The following is a 27,152-nucleotide window of genomic DNA, read 5'->3' as shown; positions in this document are numbered from 1 at the left end:
CCCTCCCCAATGCCAGCACATCCTTTCCTAGATACGGAGTCCAAACCTGCTCACAGTACTCCAAATGCGGTCGGACCCATGCCTTACGCCTTGTCCATACCTGTTGAAGTTGATGCTTGGGAAGTTGAAGTACTCAGAATGGTGGTGTGTGGAATTGCGATGGGGGAACATGCAGAAGAAGGCATTGGCCAACAGACAGGCAATCTGCTCCTGGGACATAGAGATGGCGTGTTTCATTCCCACCCTCAGCAGCTGAATGGGCTGAAATGGAAAGTAGAGGCAAGTTCCACTGAGAGAAGTTCACAGGTTACATCCAATAAATAACCTCATTTGATGCACTGATTTCCTCTCACTGGCCACTTTATTATCTACCTCCTGTACTTAATAAAGTGGCTACTGTGTGTATGTTCATGGTCTTCTGCTTCTATAGAGAGGAATAAACAATCGCTGCTTCAAGGTTTGACGCATTCAGAAATGCTCTTCGGCACACCACTGTTGTAACGTGTGGTTCTCTGAGTTACTGTCACCTTCCTGTCAGCTTGAACCAGTCTGGCCATTCTCCTCTGACCTCTCTCATTAACAAGGCGTTTTCACCCACAGAACTGCCACTCACTGGATGTTTTTTCTGTTATTTTGCACCATTCTCTGTAAACTCTAAACACCACTGTGCATCAAAATCCCTGGATTTAGCAGTTTCTGAGACCCTCAGACCACCCGTGACCTTGACCGTGTAAAGATTTTCATCCCATGGTCAAAGTCACTTAGACCGTGTTTCTTCTCCATTCTGATGTGTGGTTTAAACAACAACTGAACCTCTTGACCATGTCTGTATGCTTCTATGCACTGTATTGCTGCTATGTGATTGGCTGATTAGATATTTACATTAACACAGTATACCTAATAAAGTGGCCATTGAGTATACACGACTTATTAAAACAGAACATAGAAATCTACAGCACATCACAGGCCCTTCGGCCCACAATGTTGACATGACCATGTAACCTCCTCTAGAAACTGCCTAGAATTTCCCTACCGCATAGCCCTCCATTTTCCTAAGCTCCATGTAGCTATCTAAGAGTCTCTTAAAACAGCGGTCCCCAACCACCAGGCTGCAAAGCATGTGCTACCGGGCCGCGAGGAAACAATATTATTTGAGGGTATGAAGCGATATTAGTCAGCTGCACCTTTCCTCATTCCCTGTCACGTCCACCATTGCACTTGAACGTGCGCGAGGTCATTACCCATGCGAGGTCACCAGTCAGTATGAGTAAAAAACAAACACCGCTTGAGAGTTTATTTGGAAGAGGACATAAAAGACCTAACGATGATGATGACGCAGAGACAGCTGAGGCAGAGACTGCAAAAAAAAAGCTTCCTTCAACAGAAAATACGACGAGTCGTACATAAGATATGGCTTTATTGTGACCAGTGACTCGCACGCTCCAAGCTCCCTGTGTGTGATATGTGGAGACAAGCTGTCTAATGAGGCAATGAAGCCCTCAAAACTGCTTCAGCACCTTGAGTCCAAGCACCCTGCACTAAAGACAAACCCGTTGAGTTTTTTGAGCGGAAAAAAAAGTGAGCAAGCGGGACAGAAGCAAGTGCTGAGAGCCACCACCTCCACAAATGCTGCTGCTCTGAGAGCATCATACTTAGTGGCTATCTGTGTGACATCTTCAACCTGCTCAATGAACTCAGTCTGTCACTTCAGGAGAGAATGACAACTGTCTTAAAGTTGGCAGATAAAGTGTCTGCTTTCAAAGCCAAACTGGAACTGTGGGGACAGCAAGTGGACAGGAGCATATTTGACATATTCCCAACATTATCTGGGACTTTGGGAGAGACTGAGGCTGCACCGTCTTTCTCACAGCTGGTGCGCGATCACCTAACTTCACTGTCGGCAGAACTTGAGCGTTACTTCCCAACCACAAATGACCCAAGACGTGCAAAGGAATGGGTCCGTGACCATTTGTGAATGTCCCCCGTGAATCATCCACGTCAGCGCGGGAAAAAGATCAACTCCTTGAGCTTGTAAATGACGGTGGGCTGAAAAGTATGTTTGACATAACATCTCTGCCGGCATTCAGGATCAAAGACAAGGCTGAATATCCTGAGATAGCCACGAAAGCACTGAAAACGTTGCTTCCATTTCTAACATCATATCTTTGCGAAGTGGAGTTTTCTGCAATGAATGCAACGAAAACTAAACTGCGGAATAGACTGGACATAAGGAACCCCCTTCGAGTATCGCTGTCTCCCATCACCCCTCGATGGGACCGTCTCGTTGAAGGAAAACAAGCCCAGGGCTCCCACTGATTCAGCAATATTGGTGCGTTGCAATGATTTTATATGTTCATACGGGGAAAATACATGCTGTGTGTTTAATATCCAAACATTACTTAAAATGTTATGATGCTATTGACTTATAAGTGACTTATAATTGACCTATCACTATATTCAAGGGAGGAAAATATGCACTGTGCATTTAATATTAAATTTGTTAGATAAACCCTTTTAGAAACGACATTGAGTGTATTATTAACCACTTATAAGTGACTTATAGTTTTACCTATATTCCGGTCATGATTAACACCCCCCACACCCGTTGGCCAGTCCACAAGAATACTGTCAGTATAAAACAGGTCCGTGGTGCAAAAAAGGTTGAGGACCCCTGTCTTAAAAGACCCTATCGTATCCGCTCCCACCAATTTCGTGGCAGTGCATTCCACACACCCACCGCTCTCTGTGTGAAAAACTTACCTCTGACATCCCCCTTGTACCTACTTCCAAGCACCTTAAAACTATGCCCTCTCATGCTAGCCATTTCAGCCCCGGAAAACAGCCTCTGACTATCCACATGATCAATGCCTCTCATCATCTTATACACCTCTATCAGGTCACCTCTCATCCTCTGTCTGTCCAAGGAGAAAAGACCAAGTTCACTCAACCTAATCCCATAAGGCACGCTCTCCAATCCAGGCAACATCCCGTCTGCGTGAGATGTGGGACATTTGAGAGACTTTGAACTTTTACTGTGCTCATGGACTTCTTCATCAAGTTATGGTATTGTTGCACTGTTGTAACTATATGTTATAATTATGTGGTTTTGTTAGTTTTTATCAGTCTTGGTCTGTCCTGTGTTTTGCGATATCACACTGGAGGAAATATTGTATCATATCTTAATGCATGCATTACTAAATGACAATAAAAGAGGACTGTGTGTCTTCATAATCTAAAGAAAATAACCTAAATCTCCTCTGCACCCTTTCTGTAGATTCCACATCCTTCCTGTAGTGAGGTGACCAGAACTGAGCACAGTACTCCAAGTGGGATCTGACCAGGGGCCTATATAGCTGTAACATTACCTCTCAGCTCTTATTCATGAGGTTTTTAGACAGACACAAGTCAAGTCAAGTCACTTTTTATTGTCATTTCGACCATAAACTGCTGGTACAGTACACAGTAAAAATGAGACAACGTTTTTCAGGACCATGGTGCTACATGGTGACATGTGAATAAGCAGGGAATGGAAGAGTGTGGACCATGTACAGGAAGAAGGAAGTTATGTTCAGCAATCCCCTGTACCTGCACTCTACTGTTATACGTACGTACAGTTGTATTCCTGTTCCTCGTCAGGGGGTCTACATATTGGAGGCTCTCCAGTTGACTGTGTCTGCTATCCTCGTTCTTCATGATTTTTTATGAGTGACTCGGATGAGGAAGTGGAAGGGCGGGTTATCAAGTTTGGAAGTGACACGAAGGTTGGTGACGTTGTGGAAGTGTGGAAGGTTGTTGTTGGTTACAACGGGACATTGACTGGATGCAGAGCTGGGCTGAGAAGTGGCAGATGGAGTTCAGTCCCGATAAGTGTGAAGTGGTTCACTTTGGAAGGTCGAGCTTGATGGCAGAATACAGGACTCGTAGCAGTGTGGAAGGACAGAAGAACCTTGGGATCTGTGTCCACAGATCCCTCAAAGTTGCTGCAGAAGTTGACAGGGTGGTTTGGAAGGACTTGTTAGGAAGTTTTTTTTTGGCCTTCATTAATCGGGGAGTTTCTGTTCAAGAGCCGTGAGATAACGTAGCTCCATAAAACCCTGGTCAGACCACACTTGGGAGTATTGTGTTCAGTTCTGGTCACCTCGTTACGTGATGGAAATAGAAACCTTAGAGACAGTGCAGAGGAGATTTACCAGGATGCTGCCAGGATTAAGGAGCATTAGGTCGAACAAGCACAGGATCTTTGGACCAAAGGAGGATGAGATAGAGATATACAAGGCCGTAGAGGGGCAGATTGAGTGGACAGCCGGAGACTTTTCCCAGGGCAGGAATGGGTACTACCAGGGGCCACAGTGTAAAGGTGACTGGAGGAAAATACAGGGAAAGTCAGATGTACTTTTATTTAAACTCAGAGTGATGGGTTCATGAAGGAGACTTGCAGGGTGGTGGTAAAGACAGGTCCATTAGGGATATTTAAGAAACTCTTGGATAAACAGGTGGATGATAGAGAAATGAAGCGTTGTGTGGGAGGGAAGGGTTGGATTGATCTTGGAGTAGGTTAAAAGGTCAGCACAACATTGTGGGCTGAAGGGCCTGCACTATGCTCTACTTCCCCACTGTTGGTCACTCCTTCATCAGGTAATCAGATGTCCGAAGCTCCAGGAGGTGTTCTGACCCAGATCCCAATCACCTACACAGGCCATTGCCACGGCACGGCTACTGATTCTGTGCTCGCTTGGCCCACTCTGAGAAAGCAGCAGTATCGCGGCATCTCGGCACTTACCAGCTGACACAACTCGGGCAACCGCAGAGCGAGCCGGGCCATCTGCGGCAGGAGCTTCTCCAGCAGAAACTGTCGTTCACTGTGATCCATCTGTGGGTGTGGGGCGAGAGAGAGACTGGTCACAAATTATCACCCCCAGCCGGAGGGGACGTCAAACTCAAACCCACAAAGCTGACCGATGACCCACACCTGCAAAACTGACCCCCTGAACCACAGGACTGACCCATGACCCAGAGAAAGTTCGACCCAAGGAACTGACCTTTGAGCTACATGATTGACCTTCGACCCACACAAGGCTGGCCCCAAGCAACTGAACTTTGACCCACACAGTTGGTCGCCACTTTGCCTGATCAACCTTGGCCAATAGTACAGCAGCCACACCCACACCAGGGTCCAAAGATCTCAGTCCAAAATGTCAACTGTTTATTCATTTCCATAGACACTGCCTGACCTGCTGAGTTCCTCCAGCATTTTGAGAGAATTGCTCTGGAATGATTGTAAGGATAGCTGAGGGAGAGTTTTCTCCCCCCACTCAGAGGGACATGGGTAAGTGGATCGAGCAGCCAGAGGAGATGACAGCAGCAAGGTCTAAGAAGCATTTGGACAGCTGAAAGCAAAGGAGCAGAGGGATATGTGGGCAACGGGTCTGGGTTAGACAGGCAGCACGGTCAGCATGCAGAAGGTGGGCTGAAAGGCTGTTTCTTTGGAGACTGCCCCAAACACTGCGTAGGACAGACAGGACGAAAACTATCCAAAACACTACATGAACATCAGAAAACCATAAGAAGACACAACCCTCTATCACTTATCTCAGTACACAAGGACCAAGAAAGACACAAGTTTGGCTGGGGAATGACAAAATTCCTGGCAGAAGCACAAAACAAGAAATGAAGAGAATCCTTAGAAGCTTGGCTCTCAACGGAAGACTAATAACAAGCATACTGAGCTGGACTGGACTTACGAACCTGTGTATCTGTGGGATTGGGGCAGAGGTGAGAACCGCAGACACCAATGCTCACAATGACCGATAACCAGGGACACAGGCAGGCAGAGACCTCTCTGTCTGGTACGGCGGGGGGGGGGGGGGGGCTACTCTACAGGATCGAAAGAAGCTACACAAAGTTGTGACATTAATCAGCTCCATTTTGGATACGAGCCTCTGGAGTACCCAGGACATCATCAAGGAGCAATGTCTCAGAAAGGCAGCGTCCAGCATCCATTATTAAGGACCCCCAGTGCCCAGGACCCTCCCTCCTCTCACTGTTCTCATCAGGGAGGAGATACTGTAGCCTGAAGGCACACACTCAGTGATTCAGGAACAACTTCTGTCCCTCTGCCATCCTATTTCTGAATGGATATTGAACCCATGAACACTACCTCACCTTTCTTAAATATATATTATTTGTTTTTGGACTATTTCAATCTATTTAATGTGCATATATACACTTACTCTAATCGACTAATTTATTAATCCTGAAGGTTCTTGGCCCAAAATGTTGACTGAATTCTTTTCCATAGATGCTGCCTGACCTGCTGAGTTCCTCCAGCATTTTGTGCGTGTTGCTTGGATTTCCAGCATCTGCAGATTTTCACTTGTTTATAATTTTTTTCTTTCTATATTATCATGTATTGCATTGAACTGCGGCTGCTAAGTTAACAAATTTTATGACACATGCTGGTGATAGTAAACCTGATTCAAAACATTTGCAACCCAATCTTCAGGCTCAACCAGCAACCCTACAGACAAGATCCTATGCCTTACCCAAAATTGTACCTCTGGTTCTAGACTGTCAAGCCAAAAGAAACCTGCTCTCACTCTCCATCTCCCCAGTCAGCCTGCCCACAGAGAGCCCAATTGTGGGAGTTCGATCAGCGAGGAACTTTGGTGGAATCTCACAAGTCCTTGTCTGGAGCCTGAGGTTTTGAGCAAAGTTAATTCATTCTTGGTCGTCATCATTCTGTGCCACATGGTCCCATAACTACGATTATTCTTGGCAAATTATTCTACAGAACTGGGTTTGCCATTGCCTTCTTCTGGGCAGTGTCTTGGTAACCTTTGTAAAATGACAGTGAGAGACATAAACCCACCTGTTTCAGGTAGTGATGGAGTCCCATAAACGTCCAGACGTTGGCATACTTTGGGTTATACTGCATGATCACTCCCTGTGAGATCAGACAGAAGGTGTTAGCAACGCAGGACTAGGTGAGCTAAATGCTCCCCCCGCCCCAACAATCTCTCTCCAAAGGTAGCTGCTGTGATGTCAGTGCTCCACATTCTGTTCAGGGTCTCAGACCTCACCAGAACCATGGGCCAAGACCACTGCTCTCAGCAGATGGTCAGCCCTGGCACGTGCCGGGGTGAGGTGGCTGCTGGATCCTCCTATGCTGTTGAGGGGGGTGGGGAGGGAAATGCCTTGAACATTTTCAGAGCTGAACCTGAGCCAGGATTGGGAGAGGATGGTGATGAAGGAGGGTGGAGTTGAGATGTCAGGCAGGTCGTGGGCTTGACCAAGGCCAATTGGTGAACTGCGATGGGGGAAGGGAGTCTGTAAAGATGGGGATGTTGGCTGCAGGGGAAATCAGGATACGAGTAGCCCAAGGCTTGGTATGGAAACACTGATATCCAGGAATGGAAAGGTTTACAGAAAGTGGTGGATACAACCCAGTCTGTCACAGGAAAAGCCCTCCCCACCATTGAGCACATCCACAATGAGCACTGCCACAAGAAAGTAGCATCCATCATCAAGGACCCAAACATCCAGACCATGCTCTCTTCTCATTGCTACCATCAGGAAGGAGGTACAGGAGCCTCAGGTCCCACACCACCAGGGTCAGGAACAGTTATTACTCTTCAACCATCAGGTCCCACACCACCAGGTTCAGGAACAGTTATTACCCCTACAACCATCAGGTCCCACACTACCAGGTTCAGGAACAGTTATTACCCCTCAACCATCAGGTCCCACACCACCAGGTTCAGGAACAGTTATTACCCCTCAACCATCAGATCCCACACCACCAGGTTCAGGAACAGTTATTACCCCTCAACCATCAGGTCCCACACCACCAGGTTCAGGAACAGTTATTACCCCTCAACCATCAGATCCCACACCACCAGGTTCAGGAACAGTTATTACCCGTCAACCATCAGATCCCACACCACCAGGTTCAGGAACAGTTATTACCCCTCAACCATCAGATCCCACACCACCAGGTTCAGAAACAGTTATTACCCCTCAACCATCAGGTCCCACACCACCGGGTTCAGGAACAGTTACTACCCTTCGACTAACAGGCTCCTGAACCTTATTCACAACAACGTACAGAACTCACGATCGAGGACTCCTGAACTCATGTTCTTAGTATTATTTATTTTGCATTTGCACAATTTGTCTTCTTTTGCACATTGGTCCTTTGTTTATTCCTCGTTTTTCATAAATTCTATTGAATTTCTTTACTTTCTTATAAATACCTGCAAGGAAATGTATCTCAGGGTACACAGGATGGCGCACGGTCACGTACACGGTCACATACGTGTACGTACTTCAATAATAAATTGACTTTGACAGAGAAGTGGTCGGTGGGTGTTTGAGGATGAGAGCAGGGTTGAAGTCAGGGCTGTTCAGGATATCGTGAGGGAGGTGGGGCCTGTGTTGCAGGAGATCCGCGGGTCGACGGGGTCAGGCAGTGTGGGACGAGTTGGTTAGGACCTAGGATATGAGAGCAAGGAGTAGGTGGTGGGTTTGGTAGTCCAGTGGGGCCAGAAGATGAAAAGGTGTGCGTGGCTTGCTGGCATTCCCTGCAGGAACACTGCACTGGGAACGAAAAGATGGTGGTGAATCTGTGGAATTCATTACCAAAGAGGGCTGTGGAGGACTAGTCACTGATATCTAAAGTGCAGGTTGATTAGTTGTTGATTAGTTAGGGTGTCAAAGGTTACAGTGAGAAGGCAGGATTATGGGGTTGAGGCCCACCGTTGGTTCGGGCTGATCATGGAAGAACAAACAAGCCGATAAACAAGCCAGGGCAGTGCGATATGGAGAGCAAGCTGTTTTTTCTTTCTCCAAAAATACTTTATTCAGAAGTATTACAAAATAAAGTTATATACATATATAAAAAAAAACATTCGTTGACCCTGAGTCCTTATTCAATAAATAAAGTTATTTACAATAAAATTATGTGTTGACTCTCTGTTCATATACAAATGAAAGATGTTTACAATAAGTCGTTCATTTACTCTCAACCCTCGGTCAAGAGTTAAGACTTATTTGCAATAAAATTATCAACAATAAAGGCAGGCGTTGGCTCTAATTCCTTTTCCAAATTAACAATTCCACCCACTCCTGGGGCACCATGTTGATTATCTGTCCACACTGTTGATGAGGATTATTCTCCTCCCCACCCGACCCCTCCCACTCCCAGGGGTGATGAACCCTGAACTGTGGTCCTTCCCCACCGGGCCTTCGCGGTGGCCGCACCAAGCTCGAGTGCATCCCTCAGCACGTACTCCTGCAGGCGAGAGTGAGCCAGTCAGCAGCATTCAGTCACGGACATCTCCATGTGCTGGCAGACCACCAAGTTTCGGGCAGACTAAAGCGCGTCTTTCACCGAATCGATGATCTGCCAGCGGCACCGGATGTTTGTCTCCGTGTGTGTCCCCGGGAACAGCCCGTAGATCACGGAGTCCTCGGTAACGCAGCTGCTGGGCATGAATCTTAGTACTGTCCCTTCCATTCTCTTCCACACCTTCTTGGCGAACCCACAATGTGCAAAGAGTTGAGCCACTGACTCCACCCCATTACAGTCCTCCCGTGGGCAGTGGGGTGTGGAGATGACATTCCGGGCGTACAGGAGGGATCTGACCAGGAGAGCCCCTCTCACCGCCAGCCAGGCGAGATCTTGGTGCCTGTTGGTGAGATCTGGCAATGAGGCATTTTGCCAGATGAACTGGACGGTCTGCTCAGGGAACCACCCCACTGTGTCCATCACGTCCTTCTCCTGCAGTGCCTGCAGGACAGTCCGTGCCGAGCACTGTCTGATGGCTTTGTGATCAAATGCGTTGGCCTTGAAGGATTTTTCTACAAAGGACAGGTAAGGAGGCAACGACCAGCTGACAGGGGTGTTGTGCGGGAGTGGGGCCAGACCCATCCTTCGTAGCCAGGGCGACAGGTAGAACCTGGGCACACAGTGGTACTTTGTGCCCACGTATCTGGGATCCACGCAGAGCCTGATGCAGCCACACATGAAGCTGGCCATCAGGGTGAGGGCGACATTGGGATGTTTTTGCCCCCATTGTCCAGGGACTTGTGCATGACGGTCCATCTCACCCACTCCATCTTGGACCCCCAGATGAATCTGAAGACGGCTCGGGTGATTTCCAAGCTGTAGGAGCTGGGGATGGGCCAGACCTGCGCCAAGTACAGCAGCCCTGAGAGCACCTCACACCTGATGACCAGGTTCTTGCCCGTTATCGACAGGGAGCGCCCTCCCCACAGTCCCAGTTTCTGTTTCACCTTGGCAGTCCGCTCCTGCCAGTTCTTGTTGCACGCCTCAGCCCCTCCGAACCAAATCCCCAACACCTTCACTTGATCAGACCTGATGGTGAAGGGGACGCTGGATCGTTCGGGCCAGTTGCCGAAGAGCATGGCTTCGCTCTTTGTGCGGTTGACCCTGGCCCCCGACGCTAGCTCGAACTGTTCGCAGATGCCAATCAACCTGCGAACTGACCTCGGATCAGAGCAGAAGATGGTGACGTCGTCCATGTACAGGGAGGTTTTCACTTGGGTCCCTCCACTGCCTGGCAGCATCACCCCTCTTATGCCCTCATCACTCCTGATGGCTTCTGCAAAGGGTTCTATGCAGCAGACAAACAAGACAGGGGAGCCTGACTCCAGACCTGATGGGGAAGCTGTCTGTTTCCCACCCATTGACCTGGACTGCACTACGGATGTCTGTGTAGAGCAGTCTGATCCAATTCCGGATTCCCTCCCCAAATCCCATTTTGGAGAGCACGTCCACCATGTACGTGTGCGATATCCTGTCGAAGGCTGTTGCCCGTGTGGCAGGCTCCCCCTCTCCACGCAGCTGATGAATCCAAAGGGACGGCAGGGACAGATACAGTTTGGCACCAGTGACATCGCAGGAGTTGCCAGGCAGCGTTAAACTCAACATAGGGACTCCAAGTCCAGATTTTCCCTCTGGGTTTACTCCTGAAGCCTTCCCCAAGAGTGGGTATAGCTGCAAGGCAGTGGGAGTTTGGGATCAGAGTTTTCCTTCTCCTAGATGAACTGCCAGCAATGGCAGATGAGCCCCATCTGCCCGAAATGAAATGGGGGTTGAGAGGGATAATAAATCAGCCATCATTGAGTGACGGAGTAGACTCGATGGGCTGAATGGCCTAATTATGGTCTTATGGGTTAACATTACACCAGGCCCAGGAATCCTGTCCGACCTCACTCAGAAGTATTTCTGGAGAAGCAGAGGTAACCGTGAGTCAAAGCTGTGGTGACTTTGCTTTCAGCTGGTTGGTGTGGAGGCGAACAGTGACCTTAATCTTATCTGGCTACGCTGTGTCGGGGACAGAGGGGAGGTAACAAATTACAGCCTTTTGCAGTGCTGATGCGGGTTCTCAATCCAATTCCTTTCTCCTGTAGAGGCTGCAGCAAGGCAGGGGTTAAAGTAAGGTCCAGGCAAGGACTCAGATTTATTTATCACAGGTGGTTCAAGATACACACACTCACACTCCTCCAAACTCGGGACAGTCTGTGGACATGGGACAAGGGATATCCATGGCCAATGGGCTGTTCCAAGTCCATTCAAGAAGGAGGCAAGAGGAGGCACGAGTAGGAGACAGTCAGGGCTGTGGGATCCCATCACTGGCTGACCTGGGGGTTGATAATGAAGATGGGAGCCCTTTGGGCGATTGTAAGTACTGATGGCTAAAGCCTGTAGGCCAGGGGCCTGTCCTGGATTTGGAGGCCTGTCCGATTAGGTAGTTGAGTAGGAGGCAGGAACAGAACTTGTCTGGCTATTGTTCTCCTGTTGCTTATTGTGTTCTGTGTTGTTCTGCCGAGCGTTCTGGGGCATGCAGTGTTGGTGCCGGAACGTGGGTGCCACACTTGTGGGCTACCCCCAGCAACTCCTTGGTTGTTTACACAAACGCTGTACTTCACTGTCTGTTTCAATAAATGAACCTGAATCCAAAACCATTGAAACAGTGTACAATAACTAGAGAGGTAAACTTCATAGTGGCTTGATATACCTTTTAATCTAGGGCTAGATGTGATTTTCAAAATAAAAATCTCAATACTTACCACCAAGTCCTTAGCTGTTTTGAAGACAGGCCTGTCCAAAGCCTCTTTTATAACCTGCCAACGATGAACCTCCCTTCCACCACACTGGAAAAATCAACAATGGACTGGAGTTTACAAGGAGAACCTGTATGCTGCTGCTTTGACAGTTAATGCATCAAATTAGAATATTAGTTACACCAAAACTAATTCCCAGGACACGCCCTCTTCTCACCATTAAAGTCAGGAGGAGGTGCAGGAGTGAAGACACGCTCTCAACACTTCAGGAATTTCTTCCCCTCCGCCATCAGATTTCTGAATGGACAATGAACCCATGAACACTAGCTCACTTTATTTGCCCCCTTTTATTGATTGAAATTCGGCACGGAATAGGGCATTCCAGCCCTTCCAGCCGTGCTGTCAGCAACCCACTGATTCAACCCAAGCCTAACCCAACTAACCTACCAACTGGTACGTCGTTGCAAAGTGCGAGGAGGCTGGAAAACCCGGAGGAAACCCGCACGGTCACGGGGAGAACATACAAACTCCTTACAGGGGACATCAGAACTGAACTCTGAACTCCGACACCCCGAGCTGTAATAGAAGTTCGGTGCCCGCTCGAGGATGTGCATTTAATAATGGGGACTGCGTGTGTTCTGGGGGTCAGCAATAAAGGGTCGGTGTCCGTACGAAATCGGAGGGAACGATCACGTCCCACTTTAACATAATCGGCTGACTTTGGCTCAGGACTTTAGTTTATAGCTGTCAATTCCATTTTAGTCACTTATAGCTTTGTCCACTTAGTTCATTTCTAAAAATAATATACAGTGGCATGCAAAAGTTTGGGCACCCCTGGTCAAAATTTCTGTTGCTGTGAATAGCTAAGCGAGTAAAAGATGAACTGATTTCCAAAAGGCATAAAGTTAAAGATGACACATTTCTTTCATATTTTAAGAAAACTTTTTTTTATCTCTATCTTTTACAGTTTCAAAATAACAAAAAGGAAAAAAGGCCCAAAGCAAAAGTTTGGGCACCTGCATGGCGGTACTTAGTAACACCCCCTTCGGCAAGTATCACAGCTTGCAAATGCTTTTTGTAGCCAGCTAAGAGTCTTTCAATTCTTGTTTGGGGGGCGGTTTCTGCCCATTCTTCCTTGCAAAAGGCTTCTAGTTCTGTGAGATACTTGGGCTGTCTTGCATACACTGCTCTTTTGAGGTCTATGCACAGATGCTCGATGATGTTTAGGTCAGCACACTGTGAGGGCCAGGCCAAAACCTTCAGCCTCGAGGTAATCCATTGTGGATCTTGGGGTGTATTTAGGTTCATTATCCTGTTGTAGAAGCCATCCTCTTTTCATCTTCGGCTTTTTTTTTTTCACACAGACGGTGTGATGTTTGCTTCCAGAATTTGCTGGTATTTAATTGAATTCATTCTTCTCTCTACCAGTGAAATGTTCCCCGTGCCACTGGCTGCAACACAAGCCCAAAGCATGATCGATCCACCCCCGTGCTTAACAGTTGGAGAGGGGTTCTTTTCATGAAATTCTGCACCCTTTTTTCTCCAAACTTAGCTTTGCTTAATGAGGCCAAAAAGTTCTATTTTAATTTCATCAGTCCACAGGACTTGTTTCCAAAATGCATCAGGCTTGTTTAGATGTTCCTTTGAACCTTTTGAATAGAACTTTTTGGCCACAATGAGCAAAGGTATGTTTGGAGAAAAAAGGGTGCAGAATTTCATGAAAAGAACCCCTCTCCAACTGTTAAGCACGGGGGTGAATCGATCATGCTTTGGGCTTGTGTTGCAGCCAGTGGCACGGGGAACATTTCACTGGTAGAGAGAAGAATGAATTCAACTAAATACCAGCAAATTCTGGAAACAAACATCACACCGTCTGTAAAAAAGCTGAAGATGAAAAGAGGATGGCTTCTACAACAGGATGATGATCCTAAACACACCTCAAAATCCGCAATGGACTACCTCAAGAGACGCAAGCTGAAGGTTTTGCCATGTACCTCACAGTCCCCTGAACTAAACATCATCGAGAATCTGTGGATAGACCTCAAAAGAGCAGTGCATGCAAGACAGCCCAAGAATCTCACAGAACTAGAATCCTTTTCCAAGGAAGAATGGGCGAAATCCCCCCAAACAAGAATTGAAAGACTTTTAGCTGGCTACAAAAAGTGTTTACAAGCTGTGATACTTGCCAAAGGGGGTGTTACTAAGTACTGCCATGCAGGGTGCCCAAACTTTTGCTTCAGGCCCTTTTCCTTTTCTGTTATTTTTAAACTGTAAAAGATGGAAATAAAGAAGTTTTCTTGCTTAGAATATTAAAGAAATGTGTCATCTTTAATGTTATGCCTTTTGGAAATCAGTTCATCTATAATTTGCTCAGCTATTCACAGTAACAGAAATTTTGACCAAGGATGCCCAAACTTTTGCATTCCACTGTATTTTACTTATTGTAATTTATAGTTTTTTTATGTATTGCACTGTTCTGCTGTCATATAACAACAAATTTCACAACGTGCCAATGATACTCAATCTAATTCCGATCCTCCTCGGCTCTCTCCCCCGAAGATGAGGATCTGTGGTTCTATTATGTTCTCCCATGATTGGAGTTTTAAATGAATGAGGGGTAATTTTTTTTTGAAGGATACAAGGTCCCAAGGGGGAGAACGTGACAGGGTGGATGTCGGAATACTTCCACTAGTCAGAGAATCCAAACCAGGGAACAGAGTTACCACATAACACGTCACCATTTAAAACAGAGTGCGTGGACAGTTCTTTTTTGCAGCGAGTGATGAATCTCGGGAATCCTCCCCGCCCAAGAGGGTTGTGGAAATTAGATCCTCATATGTGTTTAAGGAGGTAAGAGAAGTTTTTGACATTTTCAAAATATCAGGAACCGAAGGTTCTGGGGATCTGACGTAGAAGACGAGATGAAGTCTTCTACAGCCAGAAGACTGAATCCGAGAACCAGTTCGGAAACGGGAGCACAACATGCCCCTGCCCACTCCAGATCATCGTATGCTCAAAAAAAACATCAATTCTGATTTCAGTTACGCAGAGAGACACGGTAACAGGCCCAACGAGCCAGCACTGCCCATGTGACCAGTTAACCTACCAACCTGCAAGTCTTTGGAACATGGGAGGAAACCAGAGCACCCAGAGGAAATCGGCACAGTCATGGGGAGAATGAACAAACTCCAGAATTGAACCTGGGTCACTGGCACTGTCATAGGATATACTGACCAATATGTTACTAGAGCATAGTGACTTAAATGAATGAGGATGGAGATGGCAGAAAATATGGATGAGAACCTACTGAATATTGATAGAGGGAAGGTGGAGAGGATGTTGGGGTGTTTGGGGGCAGAGGGTACATCATCAGAATACAAGAATGTCCCTTTAGAAAAGAGATGAGGGAGAATTTTTAATCCTATCCACACTGGATCTCGAAAAACATCAAGTCTGAAAACTTCAAACCAATTCGTGTCAGGGTTCACCGGACAATCATTAGACCAAGGGTACATTACCTGTCCAGGTACGAACCGAATCTGCCTGTTGGAAGTAGAGAACGGCATCTTCACATACCCTGGGCGCCAGGTTGCTTCCGGCTTGGGAATGGTGAAGGGAAACAGCTTCCCAAAGTGAACTCCAGAGACCTGCGAGGAAGATGCCACAACTGTTATCACTCAGAGCACAGTGCTCACTGGGGTGGAGTCACTTTGGATTAGTATTCGACCTCCGCCTCCAATACCTACCCCTGGTGCTGAAGAAAAGCTTGGTGGAAGCCGACACTTTATGTCTTGCTTTGTTGAACCCGGTGACTTTGTGATCCAAACATTCTTCAGAAGTCAAGAATGACTCATAAAACCTCTTGGTTACAGCTATTTATTTAACATGTTAAGAATTTAGGGCGACACGATAGCGTACTGATGTAGAGAGAGTACATAGGAGGGTTACTAAAATGTTGTCTGGGTTTCATCTCCTAAGTTACAGAGAAAGGTTGAACAAGTTAGGTCTTTATTCTTTGCAGCGTAGAAGGTTGAGGGGGGACTTAATAGAGGTGCTTAAAATTATGAGGGGGATTGATAGAGTTGACGCGGTTAGTCTTTTTCCATTGAGAGTGGGGAAGATTCAAACAAGAGGACATGGGTTGAGAGTTAGAGGACAAAAGTTTAGGGGTAACATGAGGGGAAACTTCTTTACTCAGAGAGTGGTAGCTGTGTGGAATGAGCTTCCAGCAGAAGTGGTTGAGGCAGGTTCGATGTTGTCGTTTAAAGTTAAATTGGATAGATATATGGACAGGAAAGGAATGGCGGGTTATGGGCTGAGTGCAAGTTGGTGGGAATAGGATAGGGTAAGAGTTCGGCATGGACTAGAAGGGCCGAGATGGCCTGTTTCCGTGCTGTAATTGTTATATGGTTATATAGTTATATATGGTAGTGGTTAGCACAACACTTTACAGTCCAGTGATCTGGGTTCAATTCCCATCACTGCCTGTAAGGAGTTTGTAGGTTCTCCCCGTGACTGTATGGGTTTCCTCCGGGTGCTCCGGTTTCCTCCCACAGTCCAAACATGGAGGTTAATTGATCATTGCAAATGGTCTTGTTAAATCGGGGGTTGCCGGGCGGCCCAGCTCAAAAACCCGGAAGGGCCTATTCCTCACTGTGTCTCAATGAATTTAAAAAATAAAGCAAAGACAAAGAACAAAGTTGTGGCTGTTTTACAAGCTCAAATTAGAAAGATAACAGCATTCCAGCGATAACAATTAAACTATGAATTATCCAGATTCACCTGCTGCAGGAAAAATTAAGAAGCTTCTAGAAAAATACAGAATCGATTACTGGAAAATTCACTGAATACTTGGTAGGGTCAACCATGCCAAGCAGGCCAAAGGGTAAAGGTCAGACTAAGAGTGATCCATCGGTCATCCAGGTTCAGGGGTTCAGCTTGGGGCTAACAACCCTGACTGGTCAAACAAAACGTTATGGAAACAGCAATGAAGAATCCTCCTACATCTGAGTGTGACGATATTGCTGAGTCTCCACCCGGGACTTGCATGACTGACAGTGGTGAAACTGAGAGGAAGCTACTGTTATGATGAAGGAAGCGCTGAACACTGCCAGAGATGGAGGACCTTCATTGCTGCCCTAAATCGTCGTCGTGGTGGCTATCCCTCGAGGTCGAGGATGATGGTCTTCGTTCTGAAGTGGCCCACAGAGCGAAGATGCCTGTGTGTGTATTTGTTTAACGTGTATTTAATGTTGCACTCCAAGAAGCACACGATACTTCACAAATCAACCAACTGATTCCAATGGCATGGAAACCACGATTGGAGCTGATGGATTTGTTGCAGCCTTCATCCGCCTTCACAGCTGTTGGGTTCGAAGTAACTTCATCAGCCTCTTCCACCATTGAGGTCTTGGTTGGATTGTTCTTTGTCAGAGATCTCACCCTCAACCTTACCGCCATGGGTGACCCTACCAGGAGCATAGCTCCAGACGGCATTGCTCTCGGGATCACAGGACCACACAAGCTTCTCCACCACGACAAGGTGACAATCCACGGAGAAGCCAGTGGTGTAATGGGCAGAAAGTAGGGCATGAACACTTACACAAATATATGTAATTATATAAAAAATGTAAGTAAAAGATAGACAATAAGAAAATAATGTTACACTGTAATCCAACACCCTCTTACCTCCACACAGATGGTGTGATCTGGTGTTGGTCTGAGCAACTGTGTCCCAGAAATGTCAGCTCCAGTGTCCATCACCTCCGCCCCGTCCGGACCAGGGCAGCCGTTAGCGGAAAGGTGGGATTCAAATCCCGCCGGAGCGCATTGCATCTGCTCCCGCTCCATCTCACAGCCTGCGGCTCGCTTCCTCAGAACTCACCCTGGGGTTTGCGGTCCTCCTGGGAAGTGGAAGGGGAACGGGATCAGACCGGGCTCAGGATCAGAGGGCGCAACAAAGGACACTCGGTCTAAAGCAAAAACACACAGGAAACCCGAGCAGGAAGTGGGAAACTTAGGCCCCTGAGCAACGCACACAAAAAACATCGGGAGAAACTGTCCATTTTCCTCCATAGACGCTGCCTGACCAACTGAGTACTTTCACTTCCTTTGTGTGCTGGTATTTGTTGTATTGGAAAGAATAGTCAGGGCTAGCAACTGGTGAACAGTGATAAAACAATATAATAGATATGGTCTGTTCAGGCTCTTGGCATCTAGTAGGAGATACAGAAACATCTTAGCCAAAGCTGTAGGACTGAAAAGCAGCTTCTTCCCAAGGGCTGTTGTGCAGCTGAATATTGCTACACCCCGGCTTGCCAATGTTATGCTGATCTGCATCCACAACTCCCTGCAGTTCCTTGTGGTCACTTGCAGAGCAGTTGCCGTACTGAGCTGTTATGCATCCAGACGGGATGACTTGTGGTGCAGACGGGGACGTGCTGACCTTCCGTCACCACCTGAGGGAGTAGAGGTGTCGGTGAGCTTTCTTTGACCACGACATCAACGTGGTTTGACCCAGGAACCTCGACACTGTTGATGTCGACGGGAGCATTCCTGAAGTCCAGCTCTTTTCTTACGTTGACATTTAGGGAAAGGCTGTTGTCATGACACCCTGTCACAAAGCTCTCTATCTCCTTCCTGTGGTCATTTGTAGTGTGACCCAATACAGAGATCATCTGCAAACTTGTAGATAGAGTAGAGTCTGCCCACGGAGTTGTGAGTGTACAAGGAGTTGAGTGTTGGAGGGTTGAGGGTGTGACCTTGTGAAGCACCAGTAGTAAGAGCAATCCGCAATTTCATCTCTTTTGTCTCCATTTATTTTAAAAAAGGACTTTGGAGATAAGCTTTATTTGTTACATGGCATAGTGGTTAGACTAACTCGTACAGTGCTAACAATCCGGTTTTAATTCCCTCTGCTGGCTCTAAGGAGACTGCCATTCTTCAGAACACGAGTGTAGAGGAGAACAAAATGATTGTTACTGCGGATCTGACAAGGCATAAAAGATATAATGAATATAAATATAAAAACAGACCGTACAAGGAACTATCAAGTGTGACCATATACGCAGAAGACTAGCTTGTACACAAGCAGAGTCTGACACTTGTGCCTACGCACATACGTGACGCTGGGTGCAGGAGTATCTGAACACTAGGTGGCTGACAGGAAATGATAAAGTGGCTGATGTGGATGTAGTGGTGGTAGGGGGCGAGGTGGGGTGGGTTCATGGGTCGAGGGGTTGATCAGTCAGATCGCTTGGGGGAAGTATCTGTTTTTGAGTCTGGTGGTCCTGGAGTGGTTGCGATGTAGCCTCCTCCCTATCAGGAGTGGGACTAACAGTCCATGAGCAGAGTGTGTGGGATCCTTCATGGTGTTACTGGCCCTTTTCACGATACAAGACTATTGAATGGTTCCCTAGTACAATAAAGGTTGAATACACATCTCTACCAAAGGGGGTGTAAGGTGCTCCTTCCCTCCGCTAGCCTGCAGGTCACCCATGGGCAAGGTGTGACACCTGCTTTGCCCCCCGATCAGGGTCATGTGAACCCATGGGAGCAGGTGGTGGATGGTCGTATGAGCAGCCGGTGCAGATCACGAGTCCTGGTTACGTGACCACTGACGCCAGGCAGACAATCTCTGAAGAGTATTGGTAATGGCTGGGGTCACCCGTCTTGTAAAGACACTGCCCAGAGGAAGGCAATGGCAAACCACTTCTGTAGAAAAATTCGCCAAGAACCATCATGGTCACGGAAAGACCGTGATCACCCATGTCATACGACACAGCACTTATGAACAAAGTGCCTTGAGATTTCTTATAGGCATTTACAGGAAAATAATTAAATACAAAAGAATTTATGAAAGATTGTAAATTACAAAGACTACAATCAACCAATGAGCAAAACACAAATTATGCAAATAAAGACAGTAAATAAATAATACTGAGTTGAAGAGTCCTTGAAAATGAGTCTGTTGGTCCTGGAGTCAGTTCAACATTGAGGTCAATGAAGTCATCCATGTTGAAAAGCCCTCCCCACCATTGAGCACATCTAAAAGCATGTCACAAAATTGCAGCATCCATCTTCAAGGGCCCCCACTGCTGAGACCATGGTCTTTTCTCAGTGCTGCCATCAGAAAGGAGGTACAGGAGCCTTAAGTCCCACACCACCAGGTTCAGGAACAGTTATTACCCTACAACCATCAGGTCCCACACCACCAGGTTCAGAAACAGTTATTACCCTACAACCATCACGTCCCACACCACCAGGTTCAGGAACAGTTATCACCCCTCAACCATCAGGTCCCACACCACCAGGTTCAGGAACAGTTATTACCCTACAACCATCATGTCCCACACCACCAGGTTCAGGAACAGTTATTACCCCTCAACCATCAGGTCCCACACCACCAGGTTCAGGAACAGTTATTACCCCTCAACCATCACGTCCCACACCACCAGGTTCAGGAACAGTTATTACCCCTCAACCATCAGGTTCCACACCACCAGGTTCAGGAACAGTTATTACCCCTCAACCATCAGGTCCCACACCACCAGGTTCAGGAACAGTTATTACCCCTCAAACATCAGGCTCCTGAATCAGTGTGGATAACCTGACTTACCTCAACACTGAACTGATTCCAGGACTTACAGACTCACTTTACAACTCATGTTCTCAATGTTATTTACTTACTTATTTTCACAGTTTGATTTTTTTGTACATTTGCTGTTAGTCTTTGGTGTATAGTTTTTTCATTGAATCTATCTGTATTTCTTTGTTCTACTGTGAATGCCTGCAATTAAACGAATTCCAGACAGTTCAAATTTTCTTTGAACACCTCAACAGTCACCCAAAACTTTTCAGCTGCACAAACTAACAGCAGCTCTCCCGAAGTTTGCTTTGAGACCCTGGTAATGCCTCAATAAAGCAGAGTGCTAAGGGTCTCAGCCCGATAGGTCGGCCGTGAACTCCCCTCCATAGACGCCGGCTGCCCTGCTACGTTCCGCCAGCACTCTGTGTGAGTTCCGCAAGGAAGTGAAATTGTTTCTCGCCGTTAAAGAGGTTTTAAGGTTTCCACACGCGGACAAGGATTCGGAAACCAAATCCCAGCCTGTAGGGCAAATAAACCCTCCCTCACTCACTCACTCACTCACTCACTCACTCACCCACCTCCCTCCAGCCCACGGAACGACCCGACCCTCGCCGTGTCACGTGACTGTCCACCCGCCGCCGTCCAATCAGATTCCAGCATTCGCTTCCCGGTGAACGGAAAGTGAAACTCGGGGCTGCAGAACGCAGACAACTCCCCGGCCTTCGCTATCGAGCTGTAGACCACGGGAGCGGAATTAGGCCATCCGGACCTCGCCATTCCACCGTGGTTGATTATTATCCCCCTCAAACCCATCCTCCTGCTCCCGCAACCTTTGACGCCCGGACTAATCAAGAACATATCAAACACGAGAAATCTGCAGGAACTGGAATTTCAAGCAACACACATAAAAATTGCTGGGGAACGTATCAACCCCACTTTGAGATTTGGCCCCCGTATCATTCTGTAGCAATGAATTCCACAGACTCACCAGCCTCTGGCGAAAGAAATTCCTCCCCATCTCTGTTCTAGAGGGACATCCTTGTAACACACACACACACACCACACACTGACAAACACACACACACACACTCACAAACACTGACAAACACACACAAACACACACACATACACCCTCACAAACACACACACATATTCACACTCACAAACACATACACACACACACACAATGGAAAAGAGTAAACAGTCGACGTTTCAGGCCAAGACCCCTTCTTCAAGACTGGAGAAAAAGGATGAGAAGTCAGGCTAAGAATGGGAGGGGAGGAGGGGAAGAGGTGGTAGGTGAAACTGGGAGGGGGGCGAGGGATGAAATAAAGAGCTGGGAAGTTGATTGGTGAAAGAGATAAAGGGCTGGAGAAGGGAGAATCTGACAGGAGAGGACTGAAGGCCATGGAAGAAAAGGAAGGGGAGGAGCACTAGAGGGAGGCGATGGGCAGGTACGGAGATAAAGTGAGAGAGGGGAATGAGAATGGTGTTGTTCCTTCACCCTGAGTGTGGCCTCATCGCAACAGTAGAGAAGGCCACGGACTGACATGTCGGAATGGGATGGAAGGAGGATGTAAAATGGGTGGCCACTGGGAGATCCTGTTACTTCTGACAGATGGAGCATAGGTGCTCAGTGAAATGGTCTCCCAATCTACGTCAGGTCCCACCGATATACAGGAGGCTATATTGGGAGCACTGGACACAGTATATGACCCCAACAGACTGAAGTACCGCCTCACCCAGAAGGACTGTTTGGGGCCCTGAATGGTAGTGAGGGAGGAAGTGTAGGGGCAGGTGTAGCACTTGTTCTGCTTGCAAGGATGAGTGCCAGGAGGGAGATCAGTGGGGAGGGACGAGTGGACGAGGGAGGTGTGTAGGATCCCTGCGGAAAGCGGGGGGGGGGAGGGAAAGATGTGCTTGGTGGTGGGATCTCATTGGAAATGGTGGAAGTTTTGGAGCATTATGTACTGGACGCGGAGGTTGGTGGGGTGGAAGGTGAGGACAAGAGGAACCCTATCCCTGGAAGGGTGTCGGGAGGATGGGGTGAGGGCAGACTGCACGAAGTGGAAGGGATGCAGGAGAGGGTAGCGTTGATAGTGGAGGAAGGGAAGCCCCTTTCTTTAAAGAACGAGGACACCCCCTTAGTTCTCGAATGAATTGCCTCATACTGACAGCAGATGAGGTGGAGATAAAGGAAATAAGAGAAGGGGGTGGCATTTTTTTTACAAGTAACAGGGTGGGAAGAGGGTATAGTCCAGGTAGCTATGTGAATGTATTCAGAGGCTTTGTCCTCTGGTCCTAGACTCCCCACACTGGGAAACACCCTCTCCACATCCACTCTATCTAGGCCTTTCAATATTCCAAACACCAGAAAATCTGCAGATGCTGGAAATCCAAGCAATGCACACAAAATGCTGGAAGAAATCAGCATCTATGGAAAAGAGTAAACAGTCGACGTTTTAGACCGAGACCCTTCATCAGGTCAGTTCAATAGGTTTCAATGAGATCCCCTTATTCTAAATTCCAGCGAGTACAGGCCCAGAGCTATCAAACGCTCCTCATGTGTTAAACCTTTCTTTCCCGGAATCATCCTCCGCTCCCTCTTCAATGCTAGCACATCTTTTCTCAGAAAAAGGACCTCAACTGTTCACCATTTTGCCATTATTCAGTACACAAGTGCAAAGGAAAGCCAAATAACTGTAACGCAACATGGAAATGGGCTTCTTGCCCCAACCTGTCCTCTCACCTCTTTATAGCAGATACCCCCCCTCTACTCCTTCAGGCCAGGTGAAAGACCTCAACCCAAACTACTGACTGACCATTTCCTTCCACAGATGCTGCCTGACCCTCCGAGATCTTCCACGTGTTTGTCGTTTCACCTGAACTTGGTAGGTGAGCGAGGATCCCTCCCCAATTCTAACCAAATCCTACAGCAGAATCATTAAGTGTGTCCTGGCCAGCTGCATCACCATCTGGTACAGGAATTGCAAGGCATCTGACCGCAAGACCCTACAAAGGATTGCTGAGAGGATCATTGGGGTCTCTCATCCACATTGTCTTCTGAAGCCCATCGCCCCGAGTGAAACACATAGGACACCAACAGCAGCTCACCAGAGTCCTCTGACCTGGGTCAGTAGAAGGTTGATTGGCCTTCTGCTTTCACCATAAGACTTCATACATCTTCTAGGCCAAGATTCTTCCTGTCCCAGAAACTTTGGAGTTTCTACTTTTGTTTTGGTAGCTCTGGGATTTTCTGGGATGGGGCTGTTAACCCCAGGTCCAAATAACTGCCAGGCTTGAGACAGTCCATGGCAAAGTTCTCTTCCACCCATCCCAGATACTTATCAGGGATCCCTTAGCATTCCCAAGGACCCCTTCCACCCGTCCTGCAATCTCTTTGACCCCCTACCATCAGGCAGGAGGCACTGCAGCGTTAGGACAAGGACTGTTAAGGTGGGAAACAGATTCTTTCCCTGGGCCGTGAGACGACTGAACTCCCTGCCACCGCCCAGCTCTCATTGTGTATGAAGCGCCGGCAGTGTTTACATTGTATACTTTAGAACTTGTGTCGTAAACGCACCTTACGCTAAATGCCAATCTTCTGGAATATATTTTGTCATTTGTTAATTTATTTGTGGTAATATTACTTGATGTGTTGTGTGTGAGTTATATGTACTGTGATGGGTGCACCATGGTCCAGAGGAACATGGTTTCATTTGGTGATACTGTGCAAAAATCTTAGGCACATGTAAAAAAAATTCTGTAAAGTGAAGATGCTTTCAAAAATAATGAACAATTTCTAAATATCAATAAATTACTATAAAGAGCAGTAAATGGTAAAAAGTTAAATCAAATCAATATTTGGTGTGGCCACAATTTGCCTTTAAAACCGAATCAGTTCTGTTAGGTACACCGTTGTGTAGTTTTATACAAAAATCGGCTGGTAGGTTGTTCCAAGCATCTTGGAGAACTTGTCACAATTACTTCTGCAGTCTTTGGCTGTCTCGCTTGCTTCTGACCCTCCAGGTAATCCCAGACAGCCTGGGTGACGTCAAGATTGGGGCTCTGTGCCAGCCATGCCATCTGAAACCATCTGAAAACTCCAGGGTGCCGAAGACTTTTATGAAGTATTACACATCTGCAATAAACTTGAACTTGGAGTAACCTGAGCACCAGGTCTCTTAGGGAAACTACTTGCAATATCCCCATCCCCCCAGGCCGTGAGGCTTCAAGACCAGCCGAGACCCCTCATCTGGACTAAAGGGCAGAGAGGAGGTAGCCATATAGGGTGAGGGAAAGGAGAGGGCGAGAGCTGCAGGGGGAGAAGGGAAGAGTGCGAATAGCGACTGAGGCTGGGAGGTGACAAAGGGCTGCAGAGGGTGGAATCTGATCAGACAGAAAGGTGGAGCGTGGAAGCAAATAGGGAGGTGGGGAGAGCAGATGGGAGAGGTGGGGTGAGGGGACAGTGGGAGGACTCTCAAGGACTACGACTCATCTTCTTGGCAGTATTTATTTATTTATTATTTACACCGTTTGACTTCTTTTGCACATTGGCTGTTGGTACGTCTTTGTGACGTTAGAACAACTCACACAAAATGCTGGAGGAACCCAGCAGGTCGGGCAACATCTGTGGAAATGATTAAGCAGGCGACATTTCGGGCCAAGACCCTTCTTCAGGACTGAGAACGGTGGTGGGGGGAGATGCCAGGCCAGGATGAAAAGGCGGAGGGAGGTGAAAAGAGCATAGCTGGAAGATGATAGGTGAAACCAGGTGGGTGGGATAGGCAAAGGGCTGGAGAGGAAGGAATCTGATGGTGGACCGCAGGAGAAAGGGAAGGAGGAGGGGGCCCAGGGGGATGTAATAGGCAGGTGAGAAGAGGTAAAAGGTTAGAGTGGTGACTGAGACAGGACCACCAGGTATCTCCGCATGGCGAAAAGGGTGACACTAGGATTTGGAGGGAGAAGCAGTCGATGAAATCTGAGTACCTGGGACCCTCGGTGAGTGCAAACTGAGAGACTGTTATTTATCTATAGGAAGAAGTACAGTCGACGTTTCGGGCCGAGACCCTTCATCACAACTAGCTGAAAGAAGAGCTAGTAAGAGATTTGAAAGTGGGAGGGGGAGGGGGAGATGCGAAATGATAGGAGAAGACAGGAGGGGGAGGGATGGAGCCAAGAGCTGGACAGTTGATTGGCAAAAGGGGTATGAGAGGACCATGGGACAGGAGGCCTAGGGAGAAAGAAAAAGGGAGGGGAAGCCCAGAGGATGGGCAATAACGGATGGGGTATGAGGGGGAGGAGGGGCATTAACAGAAGTTTGAGAAGTTAATGTTCATGCCATCGGGTTGGAGGCTACCCAGACAGGATATAAGGTGCTGTTCCTCCAACTTGAGTGTGGCTTCATCTTTACGGTAGAGGAGGCCATGGATAGACATATCAGAATGAGAATGGGACATGGAATTAAAATGTGTGGCCACTAGGAGGTCCTGCTTTCTCTGGCAGACAGAGCGTAGGTGCTCAGTGAAACAGTCTCCCAGTCTGCGTCGGGTCTCACCAATATATAGAAGATCCTCTCATATCCCTTTTGCTAATCAACTGCCCAGCTCTTGGCTCCATCCCTCCCCCTTCTGTCTTCTCCTAACATTTCGGATCTCCCCCTCCCTCTCCCACTTTCAAATCTCTTACTCTCTCTTCCTTCAGTTAGTCCTGACGAAGGGTCTCAGCCCGAAACGTCGACTGTACCTCTTCCTAGAGATGCTGCCTGGCCTGCTGCGTTCACCAGCAACTTTTATATGTGTTGCTTGAACTTCCAGCATCTGCAGATTTCCTCGTGTTTGCGACTGTTATTTATAGTATTTTGTTTCACAAATTCTATATTTCTTTATTTTCCTGGAAAAACATGCAAGAAAATGAATGTCAAGGTAGTACGAAGGTGACATATAGGTATTTTGATAATAAATGTACTTTGAGTGTGAGAGTGATGGGCGGAAAGGACGAGGGTCTGGGGTGGGGTGTCGGAGGATCTGGTTAGGTTAGGAGGAGAGAGAAAAGGGACAGAGGGTTAAAGTTTACCTGAGATCCGGGGATTCAGTGCTTGACCTTGGACAGTGTCTCCTGATCGGGTCTCAGGGGCGGCGAGCGCGACCCACACTGTGGCAGTACTGCCCGATGCCTCTGGGTGGCGCTGTCTCCCAGCCGTGCGCTCCACTGACCGCGGCAGATCAGACACATCGATGGCAGACAGCAGGCATCCTGATGGTTTCAATTCAAAGTGCTTCCTCCCAGTGCCAGGAGCTCCCTTCTCCAAACAATCACCTCTCTTAGGCAGAGCTCACTGTGGTTTTCTGTTCTGTGTTCCATGCAGGGCAACTAAATTACTAGATCTGTTCATTCCTACAGTGCTGCCTCCATTTCTTCTCCATGTTGGCATCAAATACGCACCACCCTCCTGAATAACACACTCCAGGACCCAAGA

The 27,152-nt window shown here is 47.5% G+C and overlaps 1 protein-coding gene across 4 annotated transcripts in view; it reads right to left on the bottom strand.

The window, feature by feature from the left end:
• LOC140201907 (poly(ADP-ribose) glycohydrolase-like) overlaps positions 1-27,152 on the bottom strand; it is a 49,000-nt gene extending 21,848 nt beyond the window's left edge. Inside the window, exons 1-7 of one of the 4 annotated variants that reach the window (XM_072266698.1) lie at positions 26,750-27,152; positions 17,776-17,990; positions 15,606-15,734; positions 12,094-12,177; positions 6,869-6,943; positions 4,781-4,870; positions 101-261 (exon numbers count right to left, since the gene is read on the bottom strand). In XM_072266698.1, coding sequence (XP_072122799.1) covers positions 101-261; positions 4,781-4,870; positions 6,869-6,943; positions 12,094-12,177; positions 15,606-15,734; positions 17,776-17,937 — 701 coding nt within the window. In that variant the 5' untranslated portion in view covers positions 17,938-17,990; positions 26,750-27,152. Of the gene's footprint in view, positions 1-100; positions 262-4,780; positions 4,871-6,868; positions 6,944-12,093; positions 12,178-15,605; positions 15,735-17,775; positions 17,991-20,775; positions 20,801-21,248; positions 21,316-26,749 lie in introns of those variants that run through there. The other 3 variants (XM_072266699.1, XM_072266700.1, XM_072266701.1) reach the window with 3 other exon arrangements.

Source organism: Mobula birostris, chromosome 8 (assembly GCF_030028105.1).
Source record: "Mobula birostris isolate sMobBir1 chromosome 8, sMobBir1.hap1, whole genome shotgun sequence".
In the NCBI taxonomy this organism is placed as follows: Eukaryota; Metazoa; Chordata; class Chondrichthyes; order Myliobatiformes; family Myliobatidae; genus Mobula; species Mobula birostris.
Note: the sequence above shows the minus strand (reverse complement) of the source record. Positions and strands in the feature narration are given on the sequence as shown.